Source organism: Musca vetustissima, unplaced genomic scaffold (genome assembly GCF_032173495.1).
Source record: "Musca vetustissima isolate MV318-11 ecotype Yass unplaced genomic scaffold, APGP_CSIRO_Mvet_v1 utg23326, whole genome shotgun sequence".
Lineage (NCBI taxonomy): Eukaryota > Metazoa > Arthropoda > Insecta > Diptera > Muscidae > Musca > Musca vetustissima.
This window is the reverse complement of record NW_026879812.1, coordinates 137,567-156,817: the sequence shown is the minus strand read 5'-3', so window position 1 is coordinate 156,817 and position 19,251 is coordinate 137,567. Positions and strand designations below refer to the sequence as shown.

The 19,251-nt window shown below is 34.2% G+C and overlaps 1 protein-coding gene across 1 annotated transcript in view; it reads right to left on the bottom strand.

Annotated features, from left to right (window-relative positions):
• LOC133324952 (GATA-binding factor C) overlaps positions 1-18,237 on the bottom strand; it is a 67,859-nt gene extending 49,622 nt beyond the window's left edge. Inside the window, exon 1 of the mRNA XM_061533779.1 lies at positions 17,919-18,237. Within this exon, the coding sequence (XP_061389763.1) occupies positions 17,919-18,216 (298 nt within the window). The 5' untranslated portion in view covers positions 18,217-18,237. The remainder of the gene's footprint in view (positions 1-17,918) is intronic.
• Positions 18,238-19,251: the final 1,014 nt, after the last annotated feature.

Below are 19,251 nucleotides of genomic sequence, written 5' to 3'. Positions count from 1 at the left end.
AAGAGAGATTGAAGAACAGTGTTCAAAAGGTCACAGTTACTGGCCATTTTTTTTTAAAAAAATGAGCAATAGAGATGTGGCGTTGAATCCAATCTTACTTTCCTCTCCCCATATTTAATTTTTTTAGGAATTTTACATAACCTGCTAGTTTTTAAAATCATTTCTACTTCGAAACTAGACACTCCACCTAACCCAAACCCAAATCCCTTTTTAAAAAGTAGAACTTCTAAAAAATTATTCTAATTCATTATGAATTTTATGCACAACATTGCATGTTAGCTTGGCTTACAATAAAAACATAAAATTTCCGTTATATGCATTTTTAATACCACAAAAAACACTCTCCTGACAGAAAACAGAACCACCAAACTATGACAAGTTAAAGTAGTCCTCCACATACATCTGTATTTATGGTGCCAACATCATACGTCATTCATTCTCATATTCCTTTTTCTCTTTATGGGGGAGAGAACAGGAGAGCGAGCGAGCAGGTGTCGGTATGCATTTCATTTATTATTATTTTGTCCAGAAATAATAAAGGGGGGATTAAAAACGTAAATATGCTTAAGGGCCATTCACTTTGTGGTTGGCGGCCCGGGCACGTGTCTAAATTGACAAACCGCTACAACAAGGAGAATTACACTTGCAGCTTGCATGGGTAAAGGATCCTCTTAAAAGGATCACTTGTTCACCTACATCATGAACAACGCACCACTCACACACACACACACACTTAAAAGCAGGTGTAATATTTCTGTTATTCCCTACACCTTGAAACTTGGCGCTTGCTGCTAAAAAAATGAAGGAAACCAGGGGGAATAAATGATGAGTTATGTTGAGTTGAGTGCACCTGAACCTTCTTTGATCTAATGAGAGAGTCAAACAGACACACAAACTCCTTACTTGATGTCAATGAGGAAAAAGGTGCTATTGGTAGGGATATTCCTTCTTTTCTTTCCTTTTGATTGATTGATGAACGGATAGATGGATGGATGAATGACTGCATGACTTAATACATTTCGTTACACAAGCGGATACAGCTGAATTCGTAATTCGATTTTTTGGAAGTAATGGAAATTCTATAGCCTTTCACAAAAATTATTTTTTAATCCTTATTTTCCAATTGCCAAAATAAAAGAAGATTTTATTTCTGGCATCGAGATTTGATGGCTGGTGTGAATGAGAATTTAATTTTGTGAAAAGCATATTTTTTTGGTGCTGTTAAACCAAAATCTCAACACCCCTAAAGGGGTAATATGCTGTGGTCCATTAGTGTGTTTTTCAATTAAGCAAATTGTGTGCCTGGCTAGCCGAGGGAGGGGGGTTGTTGCCGGGTTTTCTGGTAAATTGAAAGATTTCTAAGGCCTTTGAATGATTGCTTATCAAGATTTTCGCGCTTTGCAATTTGTGTCAATCTCTGGCTCATCACAGGCCTTTCACACAGCCACACACACAAAGGCCGAACAAGGACATTCATTTGAATGAGATTTTATAGAAGTGATAAGCGCCAACAACCAACACACATACACAGACATATGTATTTTAATTCCATTTTTGTCACATTGTAACTAAATAGATGGAAGTGTGTGTGTATGTTTGAGGGTTAAGGGAGAGAGATGAGAGGGGACGTGATGATGAGAGCAGGCTTTGGAGATTTTTTATCACTGATAAATTTTTTTCTTCTCTTGGCTGGCATCTGTTTCTCTTAAAAAATAAATCAATACCACAAAAGCCTTTCCCCGACCAGCTGCTGCTACTCTTTGATGATAATTATCATTTTTGTTTTTCCTAATTACAACGAAGTGTTGGCTTGTGGAAAAAAAAAACTTTCCCACATATATACTTTTCTCAGCTTATCCTTTTAGATGTCTGCAGCAATAATTAACATGGAATTTTTTTCCAATTCAAGAAAAATAAAGACCTGATATTGTCTATCAAAGCCAAGAGGAAAAATAAAAAAATAATTTTCTAAGGTGCCGCCATCATCAACAAGAAGTGCATGAATGACTGACTGACTGTCATTGTCACCATATATGTACAGCATTATATACTAGTTGAAATGTCTACTTACACAACAAATGAAAAGCTAATGGCCATTAAAATGAAATGAAAAAATATCGAAAACCTGACCACCAGGCGGCAATTAAAAGGCGCTTTTGTGGCAAAACAAGCCAACAAACAAACACAACCCGTTTTAATGGCTTGGAGGATTTCCTTTTGAACAAAAAAGCAACATACACACACACAGAGACAAACACCAAAACGTCAAATGCATGCCAAGTTTGAGTGTTTCGAAAAAAATGTAAAAGGAACTGAAATGACGTTGTCAGCCAAGGAAAAAAAGGGCGTCTTAGACATTTGCTGTCAAACGGTTAAATGAAAAAGAAGAGATTTTTCTATGCTCTCTCAATCTGACTCTTGGACAATTTACTCTCAATTATTTTCGAGTATTTAAATATATTACCCCCAAAATCCGGTTATTTTGCATTTAAAAATAATACAATTGTTTTTTCAGGGGGCCTTAATTGTTTACCAAAACTCCTCACTCTCTGTGTATGTGTGTGGACAGCCGTGGCATTTAAAACGTTTTGTCGGCTTCCTTGTAAACCCCTTTGATCTGTCAATTTCAAAACAACAACCAAACATACAAAAACGAACGCCAATAAGCCAAAAAATATATTTAACATTGTTTAAATAAGCTTTGATTTGCTGCAGTTGTTCTTGTTGCTGTTTCAATTTTTTAATTCATCGCTACCATTGATTGTTTGTTTGACTCTCTGTCACTTTTTGCGGGCTTTTTGTAAAACAATTTCAAAGTAAGTCGCAGCATATATGTATGTCCCTCCCGTTTCATGTGTCGGAAAATTAATGACATCTTGTCTTTTGTGGTAACTGCCAGGGCAGGATGCAAATGAAGTCAATGAGAAAAGAAAAAAAAGCAAACAAATGGGAGATGGATGGATTGATGAAAATGTTATAGCAAGGAAAATAAAAATTCTCAGAGGAAAAGGCAAGATTCAAGATTTAACAAAAAACAACAACAAAACATTAAAAAATATATAAAAATAATTTTTAAAAAAAATTATAAAATATAAAGTATTTTTTTTATAAAAAATATAAAAATATTTATTTAAAAAAATATAAAAATATTTTTTTATAAAAAATATTAAAAATATATTTTTTTTATAAAAAATAAAAAAATATATTTTTTATAATGAAAAAAATAAAATATATTTTTTTATAAAAAATATAAAAATATGTTTTTTTATAAAAAATACAAAAATAAGTTTTTTAAAAAAATATAACAATATATTTTTTAAAATATATATAACAATATATATTTTTTACATATAATTTACATTTTTTTATTTAGAAATATTTAAAATATGTTATTAAAAAAATTGGAAACTCAAAATCCGCCTTCTCTTATGAAATATTTTACCTCACAACCAAAATGCCGAACCCCTACCACCTCCTCCGCGCATCATCGATCGATCCCATCAAAATCCATTTGTCATAAAATTCCATGTCACATTCAAAAGTGTTAACTATATGTGTCCATTGGTAACACCTTGAGGAGATCCTACTCCAAAACACCTCCCCCTCCCTCCCCTTTTAACCACACGTAACTGTCACGGCCACCACTCATAACTGACATAACAAATCAAATGACATGACTATATAATTATTATTCTTTCGTTTATCGATAACTACTGCTGCTGATTTTCTGTCAAACACGATTTGGTATGCAAAAGACATAAGACATGCATATATTGCTGAGATAAAATTACAACAACAACAACTACGCAACATATTAGTCTGATTTCCAATAGTTATGGGTTTTATGTGTGCGAAGCGTTTTTTTCTTGGAAAATCGACCAAACCTGCTTTCTTTGGAAAAATTGATAAAAAAGCGATTTTTTAAAATGGCGTATCAGAGAATGAAAAAAAGAGAGAAAATCTTACATGTACACAAGAAAAATTGTCATTTGCAACAACAAAAGTTGTTGTTGTTTTTCTTTTTTTTACAATATTTCTAGTCCTAGCCAGCCACCACTCAACCAAAATCGAAACCCACATAGAGCTGGTGATTTGTTGGGGCTGTAGTATAACTTGCCTACATGCACTTCCCTTCTTGGTTGCAGTGTTGACATTTGCAATGTTGCATGCAACATCAGCTAAATACAAAAAAAAAAAACATCAAACCAAGACAAACACGTACACACAATGTTTGGTTTGGCTTTATAGAAAGAAACATGTGAGTCTCCAACTTCTCCAACTTCACGGGTTTTTGTGTGGTTTGCCTAACCAGATGCTGGCTGGTTGGTAGGTTGTTACCAGTTTTTGTTGTTGTTGTTGCTATCGATTTTTTTCAAATTGTAATTCACACCGTTTTAATGTACTCACTTGCTTCGTTTGCTAGTCTGTTGTCTAGTTAAGGTCTAGGACTTCTTCTAGATTTAGATAAGCCCACAATAAGGGCATATTACAATCAGCGCCAAAGATAGCTGAATGCTAACAAAGGTATCATATCAGAATTCTAGGATACTCCATATCCCAATACGACATAAAAACAATGACAATATTGCCTATAAGTGTTAACTTAATATTTTTGCCAGAAAAAATGTGAATTTGACCAGATATTAATACAAATGTTGTCATTAAATGACAGTTGAAAGAAATTGTATATCGGAATGGGGAAAATGGTATTTTTTTATATTTCTAGGTTTTAAATTTTTGTTGTTGTTTTTTTTTGTTTGTATAAATGACAGCTCACGCAATCAAGTAATCTCTGGCTGCCTGCTTGTCAGTTGCAACATTCTTGCAGTTTTAGTTTTTTAATTTTTTTTAATTTATTCAGAGGGGTTAATTCATTCAAATCATAAAAAAGAGTGGTGTTCTGCAACGCAACACGCACTTGTCATAACTGTAGGCAGCTTGACCGAGAAAGCAGGTCATGTCTTTTATTATTATTATTTTTTTTTTTTTTTTGTTTGTTTGTTTAGAAGAAAGAAAATATTTTTAAAGGAACAAATTTCAAAACTAATTTTTTTTTCGAATAAAAATTTATATTTTCCATAAAATAAAATTGTAGAGAAATTATGTTCTTAAGAAATATTTTTATACCCTACACAGCTATGTTGTCGGGGTATTATAGCTTTCTGCAGCCCCAAGAGTTTGTAACGCCGCGAAATATTGGTCCTAGACCCAGCTTTAAGTATATCGATCGTTATATCTCGAATAGCAAAGTTGATCTAGACATGTCGACGCCTCCGAACCATAGTATGCTAAGTCGACTTAGCATGTTTTAAAGTTTTTTTACGTTTTTAGATACTACGGTCCTTAATTAAAATTCTCTGAAATTTTGGTAATCATCGACCGATCCAAACCAAAGTTATAAGCAAAAATGTACTTAGCATGGCACGTAAGATTTAAGAAACTTCCATACTTTGAGAGCTTCTGCTGAAAAACTAACTTTTCAGACTTAGCATAATATTCTTTGGAGGTGGTTTGGAGATGTGTGTCCGTCCGTCCGGCTGTCCATTATAATTTGTAAACATGATCCAGGCCACAGTTATGGACCAATCTTCACGAAATTTTGCATTTAGGGTGGGTTCTGACCAATGAAGAAGTTGATAATATATCCAAGAGGAGGTCAACCACTCCTCTTGGTACCAATCATATTGTCGTATGTACTCGGATGAGGGAGTTACATTTAAATGTTTTCAGGTGCTTACGTACTCAGATATTACCACACTATAGGCGGAATTATATCGCGGATCGCTCTGAAATTTTCCATGAGGATCCAGGTATGGTCAAGGATAACGCCAATAATTTTCTGTGGTGATCAGATAATAATATTGGGAAGCCGAACATCACAACTCAACCCACCGTGAAGGGAATCTGGACAAGTAAGTAGAAGGGCTGTACTGAATATTTGTAATATTCGGAACATGTAAGGAAGATGTGCTATTGAACTCTAATCGGGCAAGTAGGGGCAAATATCACGAAATAAAAATCCGAGTTCCGTGGTAGTTTTGTAGGGTATCGTATGGTCGGCCCGGCCGGATATACTGCTCCGCTCACTGTTTTTTTATTTATTTAATTTTTTTTGTAAACAATTTTGAACCTGTTTTTTATTAATTCTATAAATCTATGTTCAATATTTATTTTTTTGAAATATGACCCCTCCACATTATATCTTGGCTACCATTGTTATCCCTCTTATCACTTCAAATATCTCAACCAATTTGCCTCTGTGCCTGCCTTCCCTTCAGAATATTGACTATTTAACATATGTGTTTAGACTTCTGGTTGCTGAACGCATATGTCTAAGTTGGGAGGTTTGTAATATTAGCCATTAGCCTAGGTAGTTGGTTACACCTAATCACCCGTCATATATTAAAGCGACGGCTGGATGGCTGGCTGGCATTGACCGTGATTGTGAGAATGTACGCGAATTGCAAAATTTTTTCGGACAACCAAATGGCCTAAACGAACAAATTGCGGGTGTTATATGTGGAGCTGCTGTTCAGACTATATGCCATATCGTATGTGGTTGGCTGTGGAGCTATTGTTGGCGACAATGTCGAAATTAATGAACAGTGTCACATTTGCATTCATTGTCAGGCTGCCAGGTTGGCCACTTGCTGTGTTAGATATAACCAAAACTCCCTTTCAATAAACAATACAATAGGGAGAGAGAGAGAGGAGAGTGTGTATTTGTTTGTTGTACAAAAAAATTGAGTGAATGTTGAGCCTGCCTGCCATGGTTGCAGCAGTGCCTGTCGTTTTGCATTGCGTTGCAAATAAATCGTGGGGCCCATTGTTCACTCGTGGTTGCGGTTTGTTGGTGGCATTATTGATTGGTTGTATTGTGAAATGTGATTGTTTCAATTAATAAGAAATTTTCTTGGTATTTGAAATTCAAAAAAAGAAGAAAGGGAAAAAATTATTGTCCTTACACCAAAGAAACAAACACACACACACACACTCAGTCTCATACAGAAATTATGTTTGTTGTCTAACCCTGGTTTGGGCGATAAATCTTTGCCCAGCAAAAGAAGCTCAGCCCCATTTGTTGGTGACAATAAATTTCTTGGCCATGTTGTTTGTCAGGTGACAGTTTTTTGGCCAACAGACCTGGCATGCTTCGTCTTGACTTTTTTTGATTAATGAGTTGGTAGTTTATGAGAAAATATGATGTGATATGTGAAATGATGAGGGACAGGTCCAAGACAATTTTTTTCTCTTTTTTAAGATTGAGTTGGTAGGAGAGGAGTTTGGGGGGAGAGAGAGGTCTCTACATTCCCCCAAATGAAATAAAATTAAATGTTGTTTTTTGTAAACAAAAAAAAAAATAGTTGATTTTATCAATTGTTAACAAAAGCCAAAGACATGCTTATCCTATCGCTCCTTAACTATTTCTACGAATTGCTGAGTTTGCTTTTATTTGTTGTTGTTGTTGTTGCAAGAACTTGATATTCTTAGAAATGGTTGGTTGCAGTCTCGGTCTCATTTTGTTTTGGCCAGGATGGCATGCCATGCAATATAATCTTTACAATCCACCTAGCAAAGATCAGCAGCAGCAGCAGATGCTGGGGCCATGGTTGCCTGCCAGCCAGCTTGGTTCTGCCACACCATGTGTTGTGTTGCATGTATGCCAAAACCACACAACCCAACAACAGTAGTCAATAGTTAAGAACTTTTGCAGACATTCAGTCTCTATAAATGTCTGATTGTGGGGGCCCATGCAACCCAAAACCCACCAATAAAGAGACAGAAGCATCCGAAGCAAAAAAAGAAGCTGAAGAAAAACAACTTGGGACTCACGTTTGCATTTATGATGGCAAGTTGCTGCTTGCAACAAACAGGATTCTAGTTAAGCATCCAATGGCTTTCCTAACCCCAACCTCTCCCTCTCACCTCTTCTCCAACCTCCTTCCCTGATAAAAATTATGCGTATGAAGAAGGTTCTAAAACAATATGCCAGGCGGAGTGTGTGGCAAAAGCCGCCGCCACCGCACAGCAATAATTTTTCCGCATAAAAAAAAATTCAAGGGACCTCCAAACTTGTACGGACCCCATTTGACATGATCTCTTCTTCTTCCTCTTTTTCGGATTATTGTTGTTGTTGTTGCCAGAGAAATATGAAACAACAGCTATTTAGCATAATTTCTGTTAGCCGAAAAAGAAGGACATCAGGGCATGATTGTATGATGGTGAATATTTTTGGAGGAGGAAGGGTAGGGGGAGGCATGTTATAACTGCTCATAAACCATCCAAACAATGGCCAATGGAACCAATACCAAAATATGATAAATATAAAACTATTTAATATTGGCAAACAAACTGAACTTTTAGCCTCTCTTCTTCAGGAGAAAGAGCTGCGAAGAGCTCCAAACACACAAAAAACCCCCAGACATGGTGGGACATTGTCAAAAAAATTTATGCATAACATGTTGCAGACAACAAAACTTCGAACAGGAACAAGGCACAAATTGTATGAAATCAAAAAAAAAAAAACAGCAACAACAACCACACAACAAAATTTGTCATATATGGGCGCATATTATTTTCCTGCCTTTCTTTCCAAGCTACACACGGGAGCTTCTTGCGGATTGCCACACACTCAAAAGGGCAGGCAGCAGAAACATGAGTTTATTTTGTTCTCCAAGAAGCATACCTCGGAATAAGCGTGCTTCTTGAAAGCGTTATGATCATCATTTATTTGTCGATTTTTTTCTTCGGTTTTTGTGTTCGGAGATGGTGGTGCTGCTGTGTGTCTGATTTCGCATTTTATCGATTGTGATAAATGTCACAGCAGTAGTTATTTATTTTTATGACATATGATAGCCAAACAAACAGAACAAACAAAAAACCCCATACAATACAGGAGGTCCTCTCTCCTGGACCACATTAAGGGTCATCTTCAATTCAACAGCGGCGGCGCAGCACATCACAATTTCATAAAATCTTCACGTAGGCGTCATCTTGTCATTGACCATTGTTTGCCGAACCAAAAAAAAAATACACTTCTTGACTTGGTTTGTGTTCTTCTGATGGTGGTCCGATGATCGTCAGCAAAAAGATGAATGCCCAAATTTGGTTAGTACAGGCGTTTACTTTTGCACCACAAACACTGTTTAAAATGGCACGGCAAAATGTCAGTTTTAATGATTTTGAGACAGGCCACAGAAAAAAACCAAACAGCCCTTCAAAAAAAAAACTGATCGATATGTGATTTTCAGTGATCGCATCATATGATCATTGCAATGTCGGGGCATAGCAATTATTGTTCAAAACTTTTTTTGGAGGAAAAATAACTTGTCGCAACATTCATGAAATTTGTAGACATTTCGAAGCAAGCTCACAATATCAAAAATCAATTTTTTTTGTTTGTTTTTAAGAAGTGGCATATTTAACGCCATCTCTTATAATTTTTTCGTAATGATTATTTGGCACTGATAAAATATTTGAAATATAAGCGTGTGGCTTCAATGGTTTTAATAAATAAACATTCCTTTAAACCCCTTCCATTTGGAAAGAAAACAAAGAAGCGATTTTTATAAATTGTGTGTTTTGATGTATTTTTGCAGACATATTTTAGAGGTTAGGGCGAGGAGTTAGGTTTTTGAGTTCTTTGGTAAAAATGTTGCTAAAATGATTCTCTACTATTCTCCCTTTAACTTGGAACCCAAATTTGGAGGTCTAATAACTCTAAAATGCCATAGAAAAAAGTTACAAATTTCATACAAAAATCACGATTTTTTGTAGCAATTTTATTTTTGGTTACTAATTTTCGGGGTTAGGGGAAAGAGCTAGCGGTTGGACTATAATGGCAGAAATGTTTCTAAAATGATTATCTACTATTCTCTCTTTAAATTGGAACTCGTATTCGAAGGTCCAATACCTCTAAAATGTCATAGAAGACAGTTACAAACTTCACTTTTAAATATACAATTTTCTTGCACTACTTATTTTTGAGATAATTTTAGGTTAATGTAAACAGCTAGGTGCTTGAGTTATTTGGCAAAAATGTTTCTACAACGATTCTCTACCGTTCCCACTTTAAGTTGGAACCCATATTTGAAGGTCCAATAGCTCTTAAATGCCATAGAAAGAAGTTACAAACTTCATATAAAAATCAATATTTTTTGTAGCAATTTTATTTTTGGTTACTAATTTTTGGGGTTTGGGGAAAGAGCTAGCGGTTGGACTAATGTGACAAAAATGTTCCAGAAATGATTCTCTATTGTTCTCTCTTTGACTTCGAACCCAAAAATAACGCTGGATAGCTCTAAATTGCCATAGAAAATAGTTACAAATCTCACATTAAGATATACATTTCTCTTGCATTTTATTTCTCTTTTATTTTTGAGGTTAAGTTTCTGGGGTTAAGAAATTTAGATAGGGACTTGAGATATATGGGAAAAATGTTCCTAAAATGCTTCTCTATTGATCTCTCCTTAACATTAATCATCAAATCGAAGGTGAAATTGTTGTAAATTACCACAGAAGACAGTTACCTATCGCACATAAAAATTCAACATACATCTTACATTTCTTATTTTTGAGGTTATGTTTTCGAGGTTAAGAAAAAGGCCAGGGTTTTGAGTTTTATGACTAAAATGTTCCTTAAATGATTCTCTATGAATCTCCCTTTACCTTAAAACCTCAAATAGAAGGTTATATAGCTCTAATATGACACAGAAGACAGTTGCCTATCGTACAACAAAATTGAACATTTTCCTGCACTATACATTTTTGAGGTTAAGTTTTCGAGGTTAAGCAAGAGAGTTAGGGGCTTAAGTTCTATGGCAAAAATGTTCCGAAAATAGTTCTCTCTTATTCTCTTTTTAATATAGAACCTAAAATCCAAGGTTCTATAGGTTCAAATCCCATTGAAACCATTTACAAAAACTAAATGAAATATACACACAATTTTTAATATTTGTTACGTTAAGTTTTATCGGTTAGGGAATAGAGCTAGGGGTTTGAGTTCTTCGGCAAAATTGTTACCAAAATACTTCTCTATGTACCTCTCATTGACTTCCACCATGAAATCGTAAGTTATATAACCCAAAAATGTAATTGAATGCAGTAACGTATGTATCGATAAAATGTATAAACTTTTTATATATTTCCATGTGTGATGCATACTTTTAGGGGTTTGGCAAGGAAGCTAGGCATTTGAGTTGCAAAAATGTTCCTTAAAGTCTCTTTTAGTATTCTTTCTTTAAATGGAAGTCTGAAATCGAAGATCTTATAACTATAAAATTAAACTGAAATAAGTTACTTAATTTATCATACTAAATATAAAATATTTAATACGTTATGGGAAGTAGAAATATATCTAAAATACAGTTAAAGTTATGAATTTTTTTGTTTTCTTTTTCTGAATATTTGTTTTTAGGACTCAAGAAGTCGATAATTGTTGTGTAATTTCTTAATTTGACAAACTTGTTCGTAGTTTTAATAAAAACATTGTTGGGCTCTAATGCCTAGAAGCTATTATTTCCTTTCTTTAATGAAATAGGATATTGATTTTTATTTTCAATTTACTTCCTTGTTCTCTTTTCCTCCTTGTTCGTTTTATTATTTCAATTAATATTTTTTGTTAAGTTAACAACATGTTTTGTTATTTCAATTACCACAAATTGTTAGGCTTCATTACATGTAAGATCTGTTTGGGCTTCTTATAATTTCCTTCGTGGCTTTTTTAATGGCAGTTGATTAACACATTTTCATTTGTAATGGAGAGAAACAAGAAAAAAGAAGCGTTGGTGGGCCAATATTGTCCCTTCCCTTTCCCCCTCTCTCGCTCTCTTGTTTTCCACAATGGACAATGATGTCTTTTGTTGCTTAACAAATATATGTTTTTTGCATACCGTGTATGTCCAGGCATTAGCAATTCATAACACATCAAATGTAAGTAACCACCAGAAAGCAAGTATAGAGGGAGGAATATCACCATCATCAACGAACGCATGGATTTGGAGGCCTGTCGTCGTATGTTTGCCACTTTTACATTGGCAAGCGTAACTTAGGCGGCTAGTGCTCGTTTTTGATTAAAATGTCTTGAAATCATGCAACATTAATTATGACCCAAATTCTTGGAAATGTGCTCCTCCACAAACACAGAGAATGCAAAATAAGACAGAAAAAAACTACAGCAGAGAAAAAAATTGCAGAGTTATACATCTGTCCCAGGAATCATACGATACAGCAGTACAATGCTGATCTTAGATCTATCTGCATTGTGAGATCTCTAAATATGACAATGATGATGATGATGACGATTCCACATCTTCTTTGGGGCCTGAGTGTGTGTGTCTTGGTTTCTGTGGTGGGCCTGACTTTCATATAATTGACAAATATGCCAACACATTGTGGCTTGGCAATCTGTTTTGTTGGCTCGGCTATTCCACCCTCTCCTTACATATTCCGACTGGCAATTCATAAGTTCGGAATATACTTCAAGATGTATTCAGTTTTTTCTTGCTGCTGTTAGTTTCAATTTCACTCTATGTTCGGGACAGCTGAGTGCGATATTTTAATTAGTTGGGGCACATTTAGAGCCTGCCTGGTTATTAGCAGGCTACTTTGGCGGCATTTCTTCTTATATAAAAAATACGAAGGAGAAGAAGAACAAGAAAAACAATTTAAACGCTTATTTTACATTTAATAAAAATCAAACAACTTGTAGCGGTGGCAGGCCGGCGCACAACTTATGGTCGCTTGTTGTAGCAATTTTTTTGTTGTTGTTTCCTCAATTCACTTGCATCTTGTGTCAGATGTGGTGGCATGGACATTTTCAAGTCGATGCGTTGACAGTATTAGCTTCAAACCGCACTTACAGATGTGTGTAGTTCAGGCTATATGGCTAGTTGCCTAGCTCTAGCTGTCCGCGTAATTAAATGACATAATTATTTCAATTTCAACATGTTGCAACAACACACGATTCTTTCGTTTTTTTCTGCCCTCTTCTTCGTATTTTCCTATGTTACCATAAAATGTACAACATTACAATATGGTTGTTGTTGTAGCTTACATGAGCGGCAAGTGTTCTTTTTACTCTTTCTTTCAACATTCGCAGAAAGTCGGAATACTATATATGTATGCGGCTCAAGAAGAAGAATGACAGAATGTTGTTGTTGTTGCCATTGTTGTTCTTGTAGTTGTCGCAAACACGTGATTTCTTGTTGTTGACATTATGTGTAATTAAAAAAAAAACTTGAAGATGTAGAAAAAAATCAACTAACTTATGGTGGCTTAAACATTTTCCTTCTATGGCCATAACACAATGACTTGAAGAAATTCTCTTCACCATCATGATCACGATGACGATCATCATCATCAGTATTACTGCCTCAACTGAGTATGTAATGTAACTTATTTGTGTGTATGTGGATTTGTCATTGTATTTTTATTTTTTATGTATAGTAAATTTTTCTTAGTAATCGCTTTGGTTCTTGAACGTGCTCCGGCTGAATTGCTCGTGTGCCCATCATCACACACAGCACAACAAAGCTCAAACCTAAGCTATTTTGCATTCATTCCATACGGAAAGCAAAATATCGTTAAGAATCGCATTAAAAAAAAAAAATCCGCAATAACAGAAACAACAACAACCGCACAATTTTATTGTACCGAAAGGTGTCTTCCCAGCAATTCGGGGTTTTTGATGTTTTACCGACAAAACTTGCGTTGATTTTTTTTCGTTTTTTCGTCAAGCAACACAAAAAAGACAACAAATTATTTTACATTCCGCCGCTTGCCAAAAAGGAACAACAACATGAGCTTATACTCATTTGCAAATGGGTGTCTAAACCTTGTTTTGAATTCCTAATAAAATTCAAAGATTTAAAAAAAAAATAGAAGGAAAACATTTGGTTACAGTACTATTTGCCATTTTTCCGAACTACAACATTCCAAAACCTGGATCATGTCAAAGCATGAAATGTAGAGGACATTATGAGGAATTTTTTTTTCCAAAGGAACCAATAACCCCTTTCAACTTCTAGCATGGAAAACCCCTACAACAAAATTTAACTCACAAAAATAGGTGGCACAAATTTTAATATCAAACGTATTGCTAATTTCCTAATTTTTACCTATAAGGACCCTAAGATTTTATTTCATATATAAGAAAGAAATATATAAAACAAATCCCGTAACAGTTCTTTCGAAGTGACTGACCTCATCAGACCACTACTTCACCACGAAAAACACGTTACAAATATAAACACTATTCTAAAAAAGTATACTAAAAGTTCTCAACTTTAACTGTATTTTAAATACGTTGGACCTTCAAATTGCAGTTTCTCTTTCAAGAGAGAGTTATAGGAAATCCCCTGGGCTATATTTTCACCAATGTACTCAAATCCCTAAATCTATTGCCAAAGCCTTCAAATCGTGTATATATTTCTCGTCAATTTACAAAAATCCATAAATGTCATTGCACGCTAAGTAACCTACTTCAATCCTGATTTAGTGCTACAATATCTTCGATTTCAGGTTTCATCATAAAATAACATAAATAGAGCACAAAATTTACAACATTATTGCCGCAGAACTTAATCCCCTAGCTCTATTCCATCGCCCCTAAAAGTAGGCTTAAAATTCAATATTTCATTAAAAAGTGCTAATTTTTCTGTAAACTAAGTAACTTATTTCTCCTACATTTTAAAGCTATAAGATCTGCTATATCATTGTTGCTATTAAAGAGATTATTGCAGAGAAACATATGAGGAACATTTTTGACACAGGACTCATAACTATAGCTTTTCATTCTAATCCCCAAATGTAGGCAACAAAAATGAAAGTAAATAAAAAGGATTTTATTTTATGTGTAAACAAGTTATTGTTCCCACAATTGTCTTTTTCAGGCTATAGGTTCTCGAATTTGAAAATTTATGTGACAAAAAAAGTCCCTATGGAACCTTAAAATCATAAATTTTGTCAAATTAGGAACACTTTTCCTAAAACAAATGAAACAAATACCTATATTACATAAAATTATACATTTATATGGTTAAATTCCTAACTTAGGTAAAGTTTTAAGTTATTCCCTGCCATAAATAAAATATTTTATTCAACTAAGAAAATTTCACATTTTTATCATGTATGTGAGATTGCAAAGTATGAAACAATTTCCTAGAATTAACAACAATTTAAGAACTTTGTGTATTTCTGATGTAATCTCCATGAGATTCTTTCATTTCTTCAGATAAAAATCTGCTGATGATGATCAATAATATTTAATCTGCTGTTAATCTGTCAGCATTTAAGATGACAGCTTAACTGTCAAAAAACAAAACCGCCAGCCAGCTTCCCTCCCCAAAAGATATATTTCAATATTTGATTGAAAAGAAATTTTGACATTTGTTAAGCTTTCAATCAAAGCAACACAGAGCACAGCACAACCAGTATTGACATTTGCAGACTAATGAATTTTAAAATCTTAATTTGTTTAAAGAAAACAAACACAACAACCAACAAAACTTGGCAAATGCTTACTCACTTGTTGGCCAAGCTTCGCTGTAGGATTGCTGTGTGCAGACATTGTGTCTGTCACTTCACTTTGTTGCTCTGGAGTTACAAAGGCAAAGAAACTGCTGCTTATTTTGAATTTCATCCATATAAAAGATATTATTTAGTTGCGGGATGCCACAGCAGAAAAATAAATGCTAAGCAATTTGAATGATCGTTTTGGTTTTCGATTCGGATTTTTTGACTGCCGCTTTGAATTGTCTTTCATTGGAAATTGATATTGGCTTGGCCAAACTGACTCTGGCTGCCGGTCTGCCTGCCTGCCTGACGTATTTGATCGCATGAATGAATTACAATCGAAAAATCGAATTCAATAACGCTTTCTTTTCATCTTTACGGATTCAAAAGGGGAGTTAGCCACGAAGTGAGTGAGTGAATGAATGACTGCCAGTCATACCCAAAACGACGACGATGACGACGACTGGGGAGGCCAAAAATCACATGAATTAAACATGTTGCTTGCCGTTTGTTATAAGCGTTTAAGCGTTAATATGTATGAATAATTGAATATTGTCCAAAATTCGAAGAGAGATAGAGAAGAGAGGTGGAGTGAGGTGATGTGTAGAGGGAGAGTATGCGCTCCAGTGACAAAAATAATTCGCATATTGAAAACAATCGCCTATTTCAATGGCCATTGATGCATGTCTGCAGGTTTTGGGACAATGGATTCCCATGTAAAACGCTGCTATATTTAGATGGAGGTTTATTTTTATTGGCCAAGTGTCAATGGGGAGTTGTTTCAGGAAGTGGAAATTGAAAAAAGGGGACCTTGATTTGCTAAACAATTAAAATGGAACCAATAAAAAATCTGACAAAGATCGGGTTATAAATTCAATTTCAGTATCCATTAATGGTCCTTCGAGCCCTCAACCTGTCAATTTTGGATGAAATAAAATTACAAATTTGTTCTACCTGAAAACTAACCATAGGACCTAAATGTCTAACGAATAAAAGAAGACGATTCTAACAGAAAGTTCCCAACTTTAACTGTATTTTATATTTATTGGTCCTTCGAGCTCTGTCAAGCTTTCTTATAAAAAAATAAAATAAAAAAATCGCAACTTTAACTGTATTTTAAATGTGGAGAACCTTTGAATTGAAGAAAATTAAAAATAGAAGGGACAAGAAAACTCACCAGAAGATTTCGATCTTGTCGAAAATAAGAAAAGTCTAACAAAAAGTTCCCAACTTTAACTGTATTTTAAATTTCTTGGTCCTTCGAGCTCCCTCATATTCTCTTATAAAAAAATTAAACAAAAGATTCGCAACTTTAACTGTATTTTAAATGTGGAGGACCTTCCAACTGAAGTTTAAAGAAATAAAACCTAACAATAATCGGATAAGGAACCTAACATCTTCTGGTCCTTCGAGCTCTTCTTCTGAGCTTCTGAAGGAGGTTATCTATATAAATCCCATTTATAGATTGCAGGTGAATACTTAGGATATTCTTGTCAAAGATGAAAGTGTTAAGGACATTTGAATGAAAATTTTTGTAGTTATAGTAAAAAGAATTCCGCAACCCCTTGACCTTAAAATAATTAAAAAGAATTCCGCAACCCCTTGACCTTAAAAAATTAAAAAAGACTACTCATAAAAAAAGTAATATGTTCGCCACTTTTACTGTATTTTAAATGTGTCGGATTTTCAAAGACCAAGTTTCCCAAAAATAAATAGAATTTAAGACTTTATTTAGTTCCCATTTAGTGGTCCTTCGAGTTCTTGTAAGGTCCCATTTAATTTCATTTTTCTTGTATAGATGAAACATTAAAAAAGGTGTCCCACCCGAAAACCCACCAGCTGACAATTATTATGAGGGTGTTGCAAGGCTAGTCCTATGACTGACGTTAATATTTCTTCTTTGTTAAATTCTCAGCTATATGTTGTTGTTGGTTCATGCGTTTGAATTTTTGTTGGCCTTTATTGTTTCGACTCCAATGTTTGTTGTAACAATTTCATTATTATTCGTTAACAATGTGGTTATAACGCCAAGACGAAACACATCGATGGTTAGCGGAGGAGTAAGGTAAGGGTGGCTAAGTTAGACATAGTTCGGAATGAACCACACGTCAATCACTCACGCACCATTTTGACAATTGAATGAGAATTGTGTTTACACAGAATGATGAAAAATAGTTGCAGGGTTTTTAAAGGTAAATGTGAGGGGTCTTAAGACCATGAACAAAAATTGCTTAGAATGGGAATTTTCCTTGAGCTTTAATATTTGAAAGAAAAAATTGTAATTTTCAATTCAAAAATTAATTTTCATAAAAATTGTTTAATAGAATATTTGAAAAAACAAGACCACAAATTCCAAATTTAAATTTTTATTAATTATCAAAAAATATTTTCTAATTGACACTTACCATGTTGATGATAGCTGGGATAATATCTACGATGATGACCATTACTTTCCAGTGCATAAAATGCACCCATATCGGAGGTATCTAAACCCAGACCGCTGGTCGAACCAGCTGTACCGCTGCCACCCAAACCCATACTGCCGCCGGCTGTTGAACCCAAACCGGCCGTAAGGCCATGATGGCCCAAACCACCGGCCGATGAGCCCAAACCATTTGTTTGAGGTGAACCACCACCGCCAACAAGGCGGGGATTATCATACCAGCTGCGCGCAGCAGCTTCGGCTGTAGAGGTCATATCCATATCGAGTATAATTTTGAAGCTTTTTTTATTGGTTAACTGCTAAAGCAAAGCAAAATTGTTGTTCTACTCTTGTTGTTGTTGTTGTTAATAAGTTTTTTTGATAGTCTTGGAGGGTTGTTGTTTTTGGATTTAAGTTTATTATTTTTTTGAATTTATTTATTTTTTGATTTGTTGTAGAGGTTTATTTTTTGTTGTTGTTTGAGGTTTTATTATTTTTTTGTATACGGTTTTTATTTTCTACCTCATAATTTGCATGTTCATTTTTTGTTGTTGTTTTTGTTTGATATTTTGGTTTTTGTTGTTTATTAGCTGTTGACAAGAAAAAGAAAATCAATAAATTTTGTACACAATTTTTTGTTTTTAATTTATTTGGGTGTATATAGTGTGCGCGCAAAACCCGTAACGTAAATTGCAGTGTTGTTTTTCAAATCCGTTTTTGTCGGTTCGTTTGTTAGATGAGTAATCGCAGTGAAATCAATACAACCCAATTGCAAATAAAACCGGGAAAGGGAGGTATTTTTTACCTTGCAAAATTTCAAATAATCGGAAAAGGGATACATTTTTTTATTTAAATACATTTTTAATTTATTTATTTTTAATTGTTATTATTATTATTTCCATTATAAAAATTTGAATATTTTTTTTCAAATTGATTTTCGATAAAAATTATTCCAAGAAAAGAGAAATAAAAGGTATTTTTTAATATAAAATATGTTTAATTTTGAAAAATTCATAAAAATTGATAAACGCGATAAATTTTATCGAAATCGATTGTTTCCTATAAGAAAGTTGTCCACAAGCTTTCTTTAGATATTTAGCAACATTTTTTCTTTCCATTACTAACCCAAAAAATTGTTTCTTTTTTTCGATTATCTGCTATCAGTTATTATCGTTTCCTTAAGTGATTTATGGACTTCAATGTCGTTCACACATATATATGAATATGTTTGTATGTATGTTGCCGGGGCAAACAGTAGTTTTATTGCTATATATTTTCATTATTTTGTGATATTTTTTTGGTCATATCTCAGTGGG